The sequence below is a fragment of the Branchiostoma lanceolatum genome, chromosome 15, assembly GCF_035083965.1.
Source record: "Branchiostoma lanceolatum isolate klBraLanc5 chromosome 15, klBraLanc5.hap2, whole genome shotgun sequence".
Classification (NCBI taxonomy): domain Eukaryota; kingdom Metazoa; phylum Chordata; class Leptocardii; order Amphioxiformes; family Branchiostomatidae; genus Branchiostoma; species Branchiostoma lanceolatum.
In genome coordinates this window covers 8,510,451-8,528,757 of record NC_089736.1, presented here as the reverse complement: position 1 = coordinate 8,528,757, position 18,307 = coordinate 8,510,451, and the positions used below count along the sequence as shown (strand labels likewise).

Below are 18,307 nucleotides of genomic sequence, written 5' to 3'. Positions count from 1 at the left end.
TTTCTAAATAGTTCTCCAACGCACATGCTGGATGAAGGAAAATATGTGGATCGGAAAATCTACAACAGTCATGAACTGTGATGAGAGGGGGTATAGACTCAGTCATGTTTGGGACCGCATTCCTCCCATGACTGCAGCACCCCCTAGTGGCAGGAAGAGGCTACAACCATTGCACTGAAAAAGGTACATTGTACCAAGAAGGTTGATTGTACATGTACATTGTAGTAAAACTAAAAGGACTACTGAAACTGTCTTTTGGCTGTATATAAAGCAGAATCACACACATACGCACATACATATGCATGTTACATAAACATGCATACACAAATACAAACACACACACACCATTTCTCTCATTCACATAGTTACATGATTCCAGGTCGGCCATAATGGCCTGGGTATTACGTGTACGTTGGTTTTCACATGGTGGTACATCAAATTTCTACTTAAAAATGCGAAGTTTGTAGATAAGTTCAAAGGCCACACTAACATTAGTGGTATTTCGTACAGGATCTATAATTAGATGAAAAGAAGGCTAAATAAATAGAAAATTCGACGTAATTTGGGGCATTTGGAGGCAGAAATACTGAAAGAGCGCTAGCTTTGATTGACTTTTGAAGGCCAACACTATTGTCCTTTGACCCACGTCGGGACTTCCCTTTGGTTTCGATGACGCTGGGAAAATCCCCAAGATTTTGGGAATTCTTTGTTGCAACAGCGAAGGTTTTCGCCGTGTTAGTAGGAGCGTGTGTTCTTTCTGCTCGAGGAGTCTACACTGCTGAGGACATCAGGTACTTGAGATGAGTGGACTCAAACTTGGTGAGTTTTGGCTATTGTTCTAATGTGATCATTGCTTGCCAATAGGAAGGCCCGACTGCGGAAAATGAAAGGGCAGTACGAAAGTGAAAGCGCTATGAAACTATCAGGAAATAGGACATATTCAGACCAACATACAGTGTATATTCGCGTTTGTAGGGCATTCAAGGATTAGGATAATTGTAAAAGAAATTGAGTTGATTTTACCAAACTGCATTCCTAATGTTTAAATAATCTATTATTAATTTGTTTTCTGTGTGTGGTATGGGGAGGGGGTTGTCTTACGCATGCAACTGCTGGGATTTGGTTAGTAAATACGCCTACAATTTACTTCCGGATCCTGTAGCCTCCACGCCAGGCTTCCTGACTAGACTTAAGTTGAGCTTATAATATGCTGGTTAATATTTGTATAATATGCGATTTCTGAGACTGCACGGTTGTCAGAAACCCTACACAATCAGAAAACTGATAAACAATTCGAGAACAGCACACGTATAAACGTGACGTGTATACTAATTAAGTTCCGCTTCGGTTTCTCTTCCGCTTTTTCTCCCAGGTTCCCATAGGTGATTGCGCGCATTTTGTTCTAAATTTGACTTGGTTCGATTGACTGGCAGTTGCTATATGCACATAGCAATTGATCGTAAGACAGTCCGTCATTAACTACGTTTTAGTGTATGTGCACGCGTGTTAAACTGCAAATTTAAAGAGAATGTTGGCTGCATGGGTTGTTGTCCCTCTTCCTCACTTTGCATTTTGATTTGAATAGATGTAGACTCACAAAGCCATGGCTGTACTTCTTGTGAACGACTACTGGAAGCGAAACGACAAGAACCGCCAAACTCTCACCCAAATCAACACAACCTTGTCTCAGAAGCTTTACAATAGGGGCGTGAAAACGTACTCTACGACGCTGGCCTTAACAGATGAAGACGATGACTTGAAGCACGCAAGAACAAAGGGAGTGATCATCATCCAACCACAACCAACGAAGAGGAAAAAAGTCCCAGATATCGCGTGGTTAGGCGAATATCATTCCAGGCATTTCCCAAACCTTCCAACAGACGTTGGCTACATCGTTGGGTACTCCGCCACGACCCTAGATGTTGCATCTATCCTGAAAGAGGAAAAGTATCCTGATTCTAAATTAGTGATCATCAACACTATCAAACCGCAGCAAGCAGAGGAGGATGGGCAGCATCAAAGTGATGATTACAGTGCCTACGACAATGTGGATGTGGTGTTTTCCTTCGGGAAAGCTACACACGCTGCATTTCTATCACTGAAGGAACAGGAAAACTTGGCACCGGATGCCAGAGTCTACGATGAAGTGGAGGTCATCTCAGCTCTGTGTGGGGGACTCGGAGGTAAAGCATTATCATCATATGAATTATATCTCTATTCATGAGTATGTCAGCTTTTAGATATTTTTTTATTGGTAGCATACAAACTGGATTTTTTTCCTATGTGAGTGTGTGTATAAGTGGTGTGTGTGTGTGTGTGTGTATATAAGTGGTGTGTGTGTGTGTGTGTGTGTGTATATAAGTGGTGTGTGTGTGTTCGGTGTGTGTGTATGTATATACTATGTGTGCGTTTGTGTGTGTGTATGCATATGTGTGTGTGTGCGTTTGTGTGTATGTGTGTGTGTGTGTGTGTGTATGTATATGTGTGTGTGTGTATGCCGTATTAATCAAGTCTTCCTTGTCGCGTTTTCAGGCAGTGTGGATACAAAATCATGGGTGAATATAAGTATTGAGATGAAGGACGTTGCAGCCCCCAGTTTTCAGTCTGTCCCAAAATCTCAACAGCATTCACAGAAAAATAATGCAGGTAAATGATTAGATTAATAATAAAGGTAGATAATTCGGATGATCAATTAGCTATTTTTACCACATATATAACTCAGTCTTTACTCTGTCAAAATAGTATCACACAGTAGAGAGTTGTATCATTTATTTCCCTTCTCATAATCATTTTATGCAGGATGGCCGTAGGTTTCCGATATTCTCGTAAAACCATAGGGTTTGAGTAGATTTTGAGGACTTTTCCGCGTGTATATGTCTATCGACAAACCGGTAAAATCCCTTGAAATATTCTGATTTCCCCCCAACATCTAGGGCACATGTTAACTGCTTCTTTGGTGAAACTTGATGAGAAAGTGTCGTAACTTGCTGCATTTTTACCGACCCTTCAGCGTCTGCAGTTTCACCAACACAAATGCCATGCCAAGTAGGGCGCAATTATCCCACCTTGGTGAGAAACATGAGCGGAAAGCACATCCTCAAGTACCTGGTCCAAGACGGTATCATCTCTATTGAGAAGCAAAGAGAGATGAAGGAAGAAGCCGGACAAAGAAAACAGGTAATTATCAAATGCTGTTGTTTAATTTGTGAAAGGACACCTTGAGTTAACAAAACAGCATACAACAACGTCGACGAAAGAAAGTCAGCCCTTGAGTGAGCTGTTGATGGTTTTTCTGATGATTATATATAACATTTTCAAAACATCAGTCACGTGACTAGAGAACTCCAAGACGAGATCTGACTTGAACGGGTTGATGAAGAGACAAAGTTCGTCTCGAAAGCCCCCCCCCCCCCAAAAGTAGCTACTCTTTTTGTTGTGTGTAATGTTTAAACATTTGTCAAAAAGTATATTTTCGATACTTTTTATGTTATCAAGCGGCTGAACGAGTTGATACTTGATGAGATTGCCGGAGGAGGGGAGCGGGCGGTGCAATCTCTCTGCTCGGCCCTGCGGCAAGATGACGTCAAAGAAGACTATCTGGCTGTACTGCTCGAGCCAAAGACACAAACACCAGGTAAACAAGTGCTAGAATCTACCTGGAATTCGTTTTACATAGGATTTATACCATTTTATGTGAAGTCTTTTTCTCATATGTTTTTAAGGTATTTTTATAATTATCTATTCATAAGTGAATTTTCTCTTATGTTTTAAAAATATATTTAAAATTGTCTATTTTTACGCAGCTGTGTCACCCCGGACAGGACAAGTACACTGGCAGGTAAACAGTTTGACTCAAATCTTTAACCAACCATCACACAATAGAATAAAAAACATTGAAAACTTTTAAATCATAACGAAATTTTTGTGAAAATTTTGAATTGGTGTTCAAAGTCAGTTATGAGCATGATTTTTATTTCATAACATTATCTACTTGTAAATGTGTTTGTAGGCGAATTTTTATCTTTCATCCTGTCAATAATGCATCGTCTCATGCCAGGACCGCCGCTTGTACTAGTATATCAACAATTGTCAAGCAACAATTCCTGCGTACCGGTCTGTGATCCTTCCTTCTCGCTGCCTTGGTGCTGGCCAGCCGTCAGCCAATCAAATACTCCCCCTCCTGATTTTGGAGGGAAAGTCACCAGCCAATCATGTTGCCTCTTAAACGTAGGCGGTGAAGTGATTGGCTGGGAACTGCTGGCCAGGGCTTACTCAACGACAAGTTAAGGGCGGATCACCGTGCGGTGCGCCAGTGTCGCAGTATATATACAAGCGGAAGACCTGGCATTAGAGGAGGCAATAAAGTAGAGTGCGTAGCCATTCAATGAAACGAAGGTGAATCTGTTACTATTTTCAGCCTCCGTACAACATCGTGTTGCTGGGAAGGACAGGGAGCGGTAAAAGCGCCTCTGGTAACAGCATTGTTGGAGACAGGGTGTTTGAGGAGTCTGACATGGGGGGATCAGAAACTAAGATCTGTGATAACGCTAAAGCATGTATTGACGGATACATTCTCAATGTGATTGATACGCCAGGGTTTGCTGATACCAATGTACCACATGAGACAGTTGTCAAAGAGATAAGTAGGGTCCATGTCCTAGCACATAGTGGAATACACGCCATCATACTAGTTTTCAGGTTTCCCCCTCGTTTTACCGACGAGGAGAAAAGGGCGTATGATAGTCTGCTCCAGATGTTTCGACAAGACATCCTCAAGCACGTTATCATCCTCTATACCTACGGGGATGATTTTGAGAAAAAAGCTGAGCGACACGGTTACACTTTGGAAGGCTGTATCTTCAACGACAGTAACCCCAAGTGGTTCAAGGAGCTCTTGAAGCACGTCCAAAACAGGTACTTGATTTTTGACAACTACACAGACGACCAGTACAAAAAGGAATCACAGAGAAGCAAGCTCCTTCAGAAGATACTGGAAGTTATGGCTGGTACGAAGAATCAGCCGTTCAATAACAAGTACACGAAGATTGCTTCTGAGATGTGCGAGGAAGCGCAGCTGGCTTTGGAAGAAGAGAAGAAACAGAGGTCGGCATCAGCGACCATAATCAAGGCATCAGATGACTTGCCGTGGGATTCCGAGGCAGTCCAGCAGATTGCTCAAGGTGCCAAGCCAAAAGTTGGGTTCAAGCTTCCCGACAAGAAGAAGATGAAGAAAAAGAAAAGAGGGGGAAAGAAACACACACGAAAGGAGGACAACACAGTCAGCGGGAATACTGTGGCTGTACCGGGGTTTGAAGACGATGAGCCAGCAGGCCAGTGGACAGAATGCCAACCTCGATCTAGGAGGAGCAATCCCAGAGGCGTACAGAACCGACGTTCATCTTCAATGCCAGCGTTCAAGGCTAAGGGAGAATCTCCCGCGCAGTACCTGAAGGATGATGCTGCTCGTGTGGTTAAAAATTATGCACAGGGAGCTGCAGCAGCTGTTCATGAGGGTGACCAAACACCATCTACACAACCAGAGGGACAACTTCCCAACAGCGATACGGTCACCAAAGAAGCAGTAATACATCAGAAGTTTGGCGAACTGATGGACTTAGTAAAGCAGGACAAGGGACAAGGAAAGACGATCATGCAAAAATTGGAGAAAGAGGTAAAAAAAGACGCCCAAAAAGACTGCCTCCCGTCATCATCATCTGTGTTGATGACAGATTCTACCGGTGAAGTTACAGAAGTTCCTCTCTGCTCTGTTTCTGTGGGCGACAAGGTTAAAGTCTCTGCAGCCACATTTGAGCCAGTATTCCTCTACAGCCATGCAGTTGAGGACGTCCTGTCGACATTCATCTCGGTCACCACAGAAGGGGGCAAGACTGCCTCACTCTCGCAGAGCCATCTCATAGCGATCATCAAGGGTGGAAAAAACGTGACTGTTGCTGCCAAAGACATCACCGAGGGGGACAAGGTTTACGCTATGGAAGAGTCTACAGGATGCCTGGCACCGGATAAGGTGGTTAACGTTCACTTAGTGCTTAAAAGCGGTCAGTACTGCCCACACACGTACAGCGGCGCCATGATCGTGGATGGTGTGTATGTCTCCTGCTACACGGACAAGCTGCCGCTGAAGTTAGCGCACGGCCTTCTCCTCCCGCTCGGCTGGCTGCACCGCGCCTGCCCCCGGCTGTTCAGGCTGCTCTGCGCCCCGGAGGAGACAGGTGGCGTGCCGTGGTGGATGGGCAAGCTGGATGACATGCTCACATGGTGGAAGTCACGTTGACTACCTGAATTATACGATTTCTAACCTTTCTTTGTGTGGTGGAGAGTCCCAATTTCACAAAAGCTGACATCATTCAAGTTGGTCATGTAACGTACGCGTTAATACAGTTGCCAACAAGGGCCCTCGACTATTGCTTCCAACAGGAAAATAAACGGAATAGAAACAGATCACAAATGCTTATCAATTTCCTGTAATTCAATCTATATTTAAAAAGTTATTTATTCCCCTGAAAAGTTTCTTCGGTGAAGCTCATTGGCAAGCAAATATAACAATGTGCTGTCTTACTCATTCGCGAGATACAGAGGCAAACCTCCGGCACACGTCCTTTCGGCTAGATATTCTTCCGGCCAGCGATCGCATCGACCGGCTTACTCAGCTGATCTCCTTCCACACCTCAAAATCATTAAAACCCAGAATCCTGACGAAACTGCAAAAGCTCACATCTTCCCTGTCTTTCTGGTGCCAAAAAGTCCTGCCAATTTTCTTCCAAGGAAAAATAGCGTCTATCCGTAGAGCCATCCGCTGCGCAACCCAACTATGCCCTAGTATCTCACGGTCAAATCACCTTTGTAAAACTCACATCAGTGCGACAAAAAGGGAATACATCAAGAACTCATGAAATTGCATCCCACTCGTAAAAGTACACAGCTGTGTCATACTTTTTTTCGTTGACAAGAATTGTGATGTGATATTTGCGATGTATTGAAACTTGCATCATGCGTGCTTGAGGATGTCTGTTATTACGTTATCTTTTCCGTTTTCCCAGAGCAAGTTTTTGCATCCTATCGGTTAGAGCTTTTGTAAATATGAAATGCGTTGTGAAAGCAATGTTGTATGTAAAAAAATATATAGGCAAAGGGCATGTGTCTTAGATTTATTGCACAACATGTTGTATAAGACATAACATATGGCAATTTAGAGCTTTTGTAAAGATGAAATGCGTTCTAAAACCAAGATAAACATAGATGATATGAGCTTTGAATAATAATGATAACTTTATTGCACAATAATTGTATGATACACAGCGTGTGGCAGCTTCTATTACTTAACACTAATACTAGCAAACTAAACTACGCTATGAGAGACGGTGTATCTAAGATGAGACAGTATACTTGTACAGCCTTTTGGGGAATTTCTGCACCATATTCACAAAGTTCAGATATAAAGAGCGCAGTTGTAGCATGAAGAAAAAATATCAAAGTAAACAGATGTGCTCCCTGTATCTCGAAATGATTTGATTTTGAAGATATGGCGACAACTTTTGGCTTCAGATCATCCGCCGCCTCAAAGGTTAGGTTAGGTTAGGTTAGGTTAGGTTAGGTTAGGTTAGGTTACACACCAACCCTCTTGAAGGACGCTGGAGGAGGGACCTATCAGATCCCCGTTGGCTGGTCGGCCGCCGCCATTTTGATGACGTAGCGTGACGTAGCGTAAACTTAAAACTGCAATCCACACACTGTTTGATAACAGTAGCAAACTGCTACGACAAATGACTCTATTCCGGCTATAGACAATTTTAGATATCTAGAGTACATTAAAAGAACATATTTAACATTTCAATGAATTGTTTTGTCGATCCCACATTCTTTCTCGATTGTTTGAACGTTGACCTTTGCCGGGTTAACAATTTCCTAAGTTCTGCGTGTCCTATAGATCATTTGGCGAGGGGCCAGCCTGATATGTACTTGATAATTATCGCTGCATTTTGACTACAGTATTTGATAACAGCAGAAAACTGCTATCACAAGCGACTCAATTCCGACTACAGACATGACGCGTTGCTATCTAGAGTCACCGACGAAAAGTAGTGGATGCTACTTGAAACGTCGGACCGTTTCCAAGACCATATCCAGATGCTTGAGTAATTGTTATTTGGCGTATATTAAAAGAATTGTTTTGTCGATCCCACATTCTTTCTCGGTCGTTTGAACCTTGGCCCTTGTCGGGCTAACAATCCCCTAAGCTGTGCGTGCTCGCCAGATCATTTGGCGAGTGGGTAGCCTTAGGCACCAGTTATCGCTGCATTCTGACTACAGTGTATTTAATAACAGCAACAAACTGCTATGATAAGTCACTCCATTACGATTATAAATGATTTTAGATGCCCAAATTATATGACTCGTTTCTGTCTAGAACATATCAAAAGAACATCAACATCTCAATGGATTGTTGTGTTTCAAACCTTTTTTATTAATTTTTTTTTTACAAACTTTATTCAGATAAACAAAAGCTACAATACAGAAACATGAAACAAAATAGTACAGTTGTACATACGCTGACAAATGAGTAACTTGTGGCAACAATCAATAAAAAAACAAGGTATAACGATTCCCATGTCTTATTGTGTTTACCTATTTAAAACCTAGCTTCTCTTTGAACCTTGAACTTTGCCGGTTTAACATTTTCATAAATATATAAGTTCTGCGTTACCTGCGTAGGTCATTTGGCGAGGGGCCAGCCTTAGGCATAATTAACACTGCATTTTCACCACAGATTGTAAACTGTTCTACTCAGCATGTTTCTGTGTAGAAGAAGAGAATGCATACACTACTTTATGATTAGATAGCATAACTAGAATTGTGCCACATCTTTATCTGTGCTTTTTTTTTATTAAATGACATTTAAATACAGGACTTGAAGACGACATACTCAAGCTGGTGGCTTATGAGCCTTATGTTAGTCGAAACAAAGGATATAACAGAATGCTTTGTTAAGCTTTCTTTTCGACTTGTGCGGGTATGGGGTCAACCACCGCTCAAAGTATAACCTTGAGAATTACAAGGTCACCGTCTTGCAATTCCACACGTGTAACCTCGGATGACATCTATGCCTTGTGCCAATCAATTGTCTCGTATCCATTCTTGACGTAATCAATTTTTAAGGAGGGGTGGGGGGGGCAAACTTTTATACAGCAATCTCATACAGACCGACTACTATCTAAGACAACAAGCGAGGAAGAAGACTACTTTGATCATCTTAGTGTGGCTATTTTGGTAGCGTTTTGGCATCCATCCTTTGTGAGGCTAACTTGATAAACCGGTTTTTCTTTTCAATTTACGCGCATGCGCCTAACCCATTTTACCACTCATCTCACTTCGTTGGTCGCTTTGTCGTATAGTCTCCTGTTGAGTGCAGCCGATGGTCTTGAGGTCTTCGGAATCGCGGTGAACTAGCCTTATTTTCGATCAAGCCCCCTTTGTGTGGAAACCCTTCCCTAAACAGGTACGTAACGTGAGTACAGACGGTGACTTGGGAACAGTGGAAACAAGTCTAACTACAGCACTTGTTTATAGATACAAGAGCAGGAGTTAGAAAAATTTTCCTGAGAGCAAGGATACTTATAATATTATATCATATTATGTAATGTCCCTGCCCTCAGTGAACTACATTGTTTGGAAGATCTAGTGTAACGGGGAAAATGTATAATTTGTGAGAACTAAAACTGGACTGACGGAAGGGGGTGCATTCTGCTTGGTTGAATAGTTCGAGTCATGGAAAATGACTTTTGATATGACCCACACGGATGTTGCTCGGAAATTTTATACCAGATTGGAAAGAGTGGCTTGGGTATTTTTATCGTTGTCTTACATGACTTGTTGTCTTACGTAACTTCTAACGATCCGTAATATGCCATAGAGCAAAAGGTTATGGCCTGCTAGTCACCTAGAACTGATAGAAAATTTCTAGTCAACTCGCACCATGTCTAACTCACCTCAAATTTGGCGACAGGCAACTTTCGGTTTTATACTGTTTCTATACGCATATATCATACTTCTAAATATTACTTCACATACTAACAAAGTCTCGTGACTCTAATCTTATGAATGAATAAGAGAAAAAACTTCCCCATTTTTCTTTTCAACCCTACTTCCCTTAGTAAATTACTCGAGAGAGGGGGAGGGCAGTTCTTGATTTATAATGCCATTAGCCAATTCTTTGACGTAAACTATAATGTTGATGATTTCGACAGGTATTGTGTCCTCGTGGATAGCCTCTTAATTGCTTGGTCTACATATCTAGGCCAAAACACAAAATTTCTGAAGAAAAAATAAATTCATGATCGATTGGAAGGAATAATAGAAAAGTGTACATTTTTCGAGTATGAGTATGTAGATTCGGCCTCTTTGTAATAGTGGCGATGTCTGGAGAACAGATAGATCTTGTTATGGAACGCAGGTTTATCTAAACGCATAGGAAACTAGGGGGCTCAAAATCTAATCTCAACCAGACCTACCTACTTATCAAGTATGAAGACAGTGCATCCAGATACTTGAGTATTCTCGTGCTATCGTGTACATACACGCACGCACACACACACGAATGCTGGGCAAAACATAACCTTCTCGACGAAGGTAAAAAATTGTCAGTATCGCGCTTACGTGTATATGAAGTGGGTCAATATTTAGTTTGTATCTGACACATATAAAACCTCCTTGATCTGACTACAGTACGCTTCTCTCTCTTGCAAGTGAATTAGAACTAATGCTTGTTTCCTGTGGTCGTAATAAACAGTACATAATGGCGGTAAAATGTCCAATAAAAATGCGACCTTTCAATCAAATTACCTGTACAAAATCTCAATCTTTAGTAGTCACTGACGAAAGACAGAGGAAACAGTCTGAAACGTCTGAACGTTTACAAAATTTCTCCAGTTGCTTGAGTTACAGTTTTACCTTACAACATGTACATTGATGAAGGTTGGACATCCAGGTCATAAGATGCGAAAAAAAAAAAAATTCCCAAAATTTTATCCAGTTACTTGCCAATGAGTAGCTGTTTTTGTAGTGTTACCTTACGTTTCCTGTGGCTTTGTTTGGGTAATCGCTCTCTTTGTCTTGCCACTGGCATTTCAATTAAACAAATGGTCCTCCCATGATTCATTCCTAACCATACAGCGAGCAAAATTACAGCACCTCGAACAAAATAAAACCTTTCTTAATTTCTAGTTCACAAAACTAGAAAGAAAGAATCAAATTTGTTTGTTCTTGTTTCGTTTTGAAAACCATAGTGACCCATTCTAGAGGCTCTCCGTGATTACGATCATTACCATAATGACTCTTGATTGACGTAACTTCCATTTTACGCTGCATTTGTTACCTTTTATTTGTTTAAATGCAGTATAAGTACAAACTGTAGGTATCCAGGGTGTGTAAATGTTTCTACAGGAAGAGGAAAAAGTCGCAAAACGTCTTGAAATTCCTCATAATTTAACACTGTCCACTGTAACGAGATTTTGCAACGCGTAACTGCGTGTAATGTTAATGTATTCCACACGTTCCAAAACCTAGTTATGCATTTCATTCAAGCTAAACTGTCAGGTATATATCCATGCGACACTTAACATAGATGTACATTAACTATATGTGTAAGGCTCTGTATGTATATGCAAGTAATCTTAACAAAATGGGGAATGTTCCTACAGTTTCGCACAGTTCAGTGTTGCTTCACTTCATACTAGAGTGAAAACTTCATAAGAGGAAGACAACAAAGTTTAAAAACAAAATTTTGAAACAGATGTTTCAGATAGCACCCGCTGTCCTTCGTCAGTGACTTATTACTTGGATATCTAACCTTGGTCAACCGACCTTTTAGCAGATTTGTTTTGAGATAATGGGAAAAAGTCTACACCTTCGCACAGTTCAATGTTACTTCACTTCATACTCGAGAAGAAACTGGTTTATGTATTAAAATTCTAGGTGTTTACGTTTTAAGTAATTCTAGGTGTTTGATGATGTTTCACAAGAAGAAGGCAACAAAGTCTAGAATTAGAAGACCTTTTAGTAGATTTGTGTTGAGATAATCGCCCCATCTTTACTGCAAAGGTTAAAAATAATCACTTTGCCTCCAAGCTTTCTGTTCCGGTTGTCTGACGTAATTATATACTCGTAAATGGGGTCACCGCACACAAATATGCAAATGAGAAGAACAACAACAGAAATCCCTACTTCAGAATTTCTACTAACACAACAGTGTTGTTTTTGTTGTCGTCTTCTCATTTTGCTGCGCCAAAGTCCTAGAAGGTATATTATACTTTTATATATGAGAAACAAAATACGACGTCTTTTAAAACTCGAATATGCATCTTGGCAAGTTTGGTACATGTACTACTGTTTCAACTTTTCAAGTCTGTTTAATAAATGTGTTGGGTAATACAGACCGCAAGCAAGTATGGAAGTATGATATCATTGTTCAAGTGCATCAAATAACTTGACAATTTTTCTCACACGTTACTAAGTGCTATATTGAGTAAAACATAACTCACAACTAGAATTACGTAAACCAAGTGCAGTTGTGATGAAACCACAGAAATGGCATCTTTTTATTACTAGATACATAACTTTTATACCAGACTGGAAAGAGTGGCTTGGGTATTTTAATCGTTGTCTTACATAACGTGTTGTCTTACAAAACTTGTCTGACTTAAGTTCTACCGATCCGTGATATGCCATGGAGCAAAGGGTTATGGCCTGCTAGTCACCTAGTCAATAGATAATTTCTAGTCAACTCGCCCCAAGTCCAACTCGCTCCAAATTAGGGAGACCAGCAATTTTTGGTTTTATACCGGTTCTATACGCATATATCCTACTTCTAAATATTACTTCACATACTAACAAATATCAACCCTACTTCCCTTAGTACATTACTCGAGGGAGGGGGAGGGCAGTTTTTGATTGTCCCTAGCTTTATAATGCCATTAGCCAATTCTTTGACGTTAACTATAATGTTGATGATTTCGACAGGTATTGCGTCCTCGTGGATAGCCTTTTAAATGCTTGGTCTACATACTGTATCTAGGCCAAGGCACAGAATTTCTGAAGAAGAAAACATATTCATGATCGGGTGGAATGAAAAATAGAAAAATGTACATTTTTGGAGTATGAGTATGTAGATTCGGCCTCTTCGTTATGGTGGCAATGTATGAAGAACACATAGATCTTGTTATTGAACGCAGGTTTATCTAAACGCATAGGAAACTGGGGGGCTCAAAATCTAATCTCAAGAAGACCTACCTACTTATCAAGTATGAAGACAGTGCATCCAGATACTTGAGTATTCTCGTGCTATCGTGTACATACACGCACACACACACACACACACACACGAATGCTGGGCAAAACCTAACCTTCTCGACGACGGTAAAAATGTGTCAGTGTCGCGCTTACGTGTATATGAAGTGGGCTTATATTTAGTTTGTATCTGACTGTAGTACGCTTCTCTCTCTTGCAAGTGAAATAGAACTAATGCTTGCTTCCTTTGGTCGTAATAAACAGTAGATAATGGCGGTGAAATGTCCAGTAAGAATGCGACCTTTCAATCAAATTACCTGTACAAAATCTCAATCTTTAGTAGTCACTGACGAAAGACAGAGGAAACAGTTGCTTGAGTTACAGTGTTACCTTACAACATGTACGTTGGTGAAGGTTGGACATCCAGGTCATAAGGTACGAAAAAACAACAAATCTTTCCAAAATTTTATCCAGTTACTTGCCAATGAGTAACTGTTTTTGTAGTGTTACCTTACGTTTCCTGTGGCTTTGTTTGGATAATCGCTCTCTTTGTCTTGCCACTGGCATTTCATCATCATCATCATCATATCGGGCAGCTTGCCCGGACTAGGGTTGCTCTTTCCCTCCAGGCAACACGGTCCGCCATAAGTTGGTCTAGATGTTCAGACCTCGCTCCTACATCCCCAGCAAGTTGGTCTATGTAGGTCCTTCGGGGTCGCCCGACAGAGGAATGCCCATGAGTTGGCGCCCAGAGTAGGAGTTCGCTTACTAGCTCTTGTCCTCCCTTGATTCATTCCTAGCCATACAGCGAGCAAATTTACATCACCTCGAACAAAATAAAACCTTTCTTAATTTCTAGTTCACAAAACTAGAAAGAAAGAATCAAATTTGTTTGTTCTTGTTTCGTTTTGAAAACCATAGTGACCCATTCTAGAGGCTCTCCGTGATTACGATCATTACCATAATGACTCTTGATTGACGCAACTTCCATTTTACGCTGAATTTGTCACCCTTTACTTGTTTAAATGCAGTAGAAGACGGGCATTGTCCGTGGGTTTGGATTTTCTCACAGAGAGGGCGACCAAATAAAGGGATTGGCTGAGCAAGTCATGTAGGAAGGAAATGACCCGTGCAGTTTTGATAAGTGTGGCGTGACTACAACTTTTTTTGTTGGGAGTCTTATTAAACCCAAATTAGAACAACTACACGCCATCCAGGATGTGTATATATAGATGATTCTACAGGAAGGGGATAAGATGACAAAAATGTCATTTAATTCCTCATAATTCAACACAACTAACTGTGAACTGTAACGGGCATTTACATGGCGTAACGTGTAATGTTAACGTATTGCACACGTTACAAAATCAAGTTGTGTATTTCATTCAAGCTAAACTATTCAGGTATATATCCATACGACACTTAAGAATAAATTTACAATGACGATACTTGATGTGTAAGGCTCTGTATGTATGCAAGCAGTCTTGACAAAATAGGAAGTAGTCCTACAGTTTCGCACAGCTCAGTGTTACTTCACTTCATACTAGAATGAAAACTTCATAACAAGAAGACAACGACGTTTAGACTTAGATGACCTTTTAGCAGGCCAAATTACAGTTATTCAAGCAACTGGATAAGATCTTGAAATAGTCAGAAGTTTCAGACAGCACTGTCTTTTGTCCTTGAATTATCTGGATATCTAACATCAACGGACGTCCCCTTTTAGTAGATTTGTTTTGAGATAATGGCGGATTGTCATCATACAGTTTCGCACAGTTGAATGTTACTTCACTTCATACTCGAGCGAAAACTTAAGAAGTAGAAACTGGTTTATGTAATTCTAGGTGTTTACGTTTAAGTATTTCTAGATGATGTTTCACAAGAAGAAAACAACAAAGTCTAGACTTAGAATACCTTAGTAGATTTGTGTTGAGATAATCGCCCCATCTTTACTGCAAAGGTTAAAAATAATCACTTTGCCTCCAGGCTTTCTGCTCCCTCCGGTTGTCTGACGTAATTATATACTCGTAAAATCGGGTCAACGCACAAAAATATGCAAATGGGAAGGAAACAACAACAAAATTCACTATTGTTTTCAGATATTTTCTACTAACACAACAGTGTTGTTTTTGCTGTCGTCTTTTCATTTTGCTGCGCCAAACTTTTAGAAGGATTGAACATTGTACCTTTGCGGGGTAAAAACGAAATATGTTGTATTTTAAACCTCAATGGAGATACATTGCACAGATTTGGTCTGGTGTACTGAAATTTGTTGCTCCTTTCTGTTCGCGAAAAGTTTGTGTATTAATTTACTTGACGACAACTCATACATGCCCGAACCATTCGTAGAATACCAACTCTATAAGAAGGAACTAATTTGATTTCTGAAAACACGAATGTGGATTTTTGCAAGCTAGGTACTACTGTTAAACCAACTTTGTTAAAATTTGTATTTTTGATAAAAGGCATGCTTCTCAAGTCTGTTTGATAAATGTCTTTCTAATAAGAGGATATCTCGTAGGTGGATTATGAGTCAGGAAAACGACGGTCAAGTTCGATAACGGCCCTCCTTGGCGGTTTTCTAAGGTACTGCAGTGGAACTGTCGGTTTTGATATCTCGTGTTCTCAACATGCTATGGTCGTGATTTCTAAGCTCTGGATAAGTCTTGTGGCAGCGAGCAGTGGTGTGGGTTTTTCGCAACAACAGGGTCTGATTTTGTTTCAGAGAAGTCTAGTTCTCTAATACATACCACTGGGTTCTATGATTATAGGAGAAGTGTAGTCTTCTTGTCTGTTATTCTAATGCGATTTAATTTTGCTTCATCGGTGTTCCTATAAGTAAACACCAGACGTGGAAAGAATTTGGTCGTCAGGACATATTTAAATGTGTTAAGTGGAATGGTGCCTCTTAAGATCTTATATTTCAACGTAACATGGTGCAGTTTGTCAAATGTTTTTCATATATTTTCTTTGAATACTTTTCTACAGACTGGAAGTGTACAGCTGTAAAAGAACTATCCACCGATGACAGGGTTGCGAGGTTGGAGAAAATTCGAATGGATCAACAGATCATCTTCTGCATGAAGAAAGTTTCCAACTACTAGACTGACTCGTGCATTTCCTACATCCACTGTCAGTGCAACTCGGAATTTTCGTATCAGCTCTGAAATTGTACCAGTGAACTAACCATGTCGAAGATGCATATGTGCAGAAAACTGCTCCTCCTCAATTTGAGGAAAATACTGCTCTTTGTCCTTCTAGTTGGGACTTCCACCTACACGTATATCGCAGCAACCTTCCCCTATGAAGAACCGACGGACGGGAAGACGCTAAGAATCCTCAAAGACATGAGACGTCCCCTGGAGAAGCGCGAAGACGTTGGGTTCAACTTAGAGCAACGTCAAGATCCGGGAGCACATTCGAAGAAGATGATCAAAGATGCAGGATTTCTTCCCCAGCAGTCTGAAGAAGACGTGGATCCGCTTGAATTCATCTTTGGCGGTTTTCAAGACAAGGCAGAAACTACGGCAACCCCTCCACGGACAAAGAAACCGAAGGCGCCCCCAGCGGTACACAAGCGAACTGCAGTCATAGTCCTGACTCAGATGAGGAGTGGTTCCACGTTTGTTGGTGAGATATTCAACCAGCACCCCGATGCCTTCTACTTCTTTGAGCCGGTGTGGGCTCTGGAACACCACAAGGACAAAGCGTACAACAGCTCGGAGTGGCAACTAAAGCTGCTAGAAGGGCTATCAAAGTGTAAATTTGAGCCGATTCGAGACATCATGCATTTTTACCTCACCACAAAAGAACTGGGTGTGATGAAAACATGTAGAGCGATAGACACGATGTGCGACGGCTACAGGAACAAAACCGCCAAATGGCCAGGCAGGTGCCCCATCCCTAAGAACCAATTCATTGAAATCCTCGAAAAGAATTGCCTCAAGAACAAATTCACAGCTATCAAGACAATACGACTGAACAACATAACGCTTTTCAAGCCGCTGACAGAAGATAAGGAGTTGAACTTTAAGATCGTCCAGCTGGTTCGAGATCCAAGAGCGATCATCGCTTCACGACTTACCCTGGTAAAGAACAACGTCTCAGTCACGAAACAGCTACATGATGACGTAGACAGGGCCGAAGTAAGAGCCGTTTGTGATTGGATGACAACAAACATGCAGCCGTACAGAGAGAAAAGCGATTGGCTACGCAAACGGTACGCTCTTGTTCGCTACGAAGACGTGGGGTTGGACCCAATGACAACAATGGCCAGATTCTACAAGTTGATAAACATACCCATGTCAAAGGACGTCTCCAAATGGCTCGGCAGTCACACAAAAACATCCAAAAGGATCAAGGACAGAAAAGATCCTTTTGGAACCAAAAAAGACCCAGAGAAAACCGCGAACGAGTGGCGGAATAGGCTGAGTTTTGAGCAGGTTAAAATCATCCAATCAGAATGCAAAGAAGCAATGACGTTGTTCAATTACAAATTTGTAGATTCTCATAATGAACTAAAGGAACTGTCTGTCAGTCTGTACAAGAAAAGAGCGCCTCAACTTTTCTAGTCATTTCTTTCTTTGGTTGAATATTAGTTGAATCAAAATCAACACATTGTACATTTCTTTCATCTTTTCCCATCGTTGATCATGAAACAATATTAGGATAGGATGAATCAAAGTTTAACGTTATGTCATTGGCTGTATACTTGATGTAAAATATAGTTCCAAATATATCCATATGTATCTTTTATCTATCGGATCAAATATACTTGATTTGAGTCCTTAGAAAACGCCTGTTAGGCTTCAAGAAAACATTTCAATTAGGATTTCTTTATCCGTATGCGGAGGACCACTATGTATACGATATTCAATTGAACAGGCCAGTGGATAGAACTCGTATATTTTGGTTATACAGTGTATGTACATGTAATTACAAGTTCTAGTGCGGGCAAAATAATATATTTCTACGAAACCTTCACCGTAGTATGAATATTTGTTGTGTT

The 18,307-nt window shown here is 40.8% G+C and overlaps 2 protein-coding genes and 1 long non-coding RNA gene across 5 annotated transcripts in view; 2 read left to right on the top strand and 1 right to left on the bottom strand.

Annotated features, from left to right (window-relative positions):
- LOC136420653 (uncharacterized) overlaps nt 1–18,307 on the bottom strand; it is a 541,092-nt gene that overhangs the window by 303,197 nt on the left and 219,588 nt on the right. The gene's annotated exons all lie outside the window — the stretch shown is intronic.
- On the top strand, nt 372–7,049 carry LOC136449237 (uncharacterized). Its single transcript, XM_066449145.1, has 7 exons — nt 372–819; nt 1,586–2,183; nt 2,533–2,646; nt 3,011–3,177; nt 3,496–3,634; nt 3,804–3,838; nt 4,418–7,049. The coding sequence occupies exons 2-7, from the start codon at nt 1,604–1,606 to the stop codon at nt 6,290–6,292; spliced, it is 2,910 nt and encodes a 969-aa protein (XP_066305242.1). The 5' UTR covers nt 372–819; nt 1,586–1,603; the 3' UTR covers nt 6,293–7,049.
- Nucleotides 9,380–18,280, top strand: LOC136421234 (carbohydrate sulfotransferase 3-like). The gene is made up of 2 exons (XM_066408427.1): nt 9,380–9,514; nt 16,288–18,280. Exon 2 carries the CDS (start codon nt 16,488–16,490, stop codon nt 17,868–17,870), a length of 1,383 nt encoding a protein of 460 aa, XP_066264524.1. The 5' UTR covers nt 9,380–9,514; nt 16,288–16,487; the 3' UTR covers nt 17,871–18,280.

Excerpts from the sequence above, each read along its gene's own strand:
- LOC136449237 (XM_066449145.1), top strand. The coding sequence starts at position 1,604 with ATGGCTGTACTTCTTGTGAACGACTACTGGAAGCGAAACGACAAGAAC. Across the intron at positions 3,635-3,803 it reads GCCAAAGACACAAACACCAG|CTGTGTCACCCCGGACAGGA; the intron begins GTAAACAAGTGC and ends ATTTTTACGCAG. Across the intron at positions 3,839-4,417 it reads CAGGACAAGTACACTGGCAG|CCTCCGTACAACATCGTGTT; the intron begins GTAAACAGTTTG and ends TACTATTTTCAG.
- LOC136421234 (XM_066408427.1), top strand. The coding sequence starts at position 16,488 with ATGTCGAAGATGCATATGTGCAGAAAACTGCTCCTCCTCAATTTGAGG.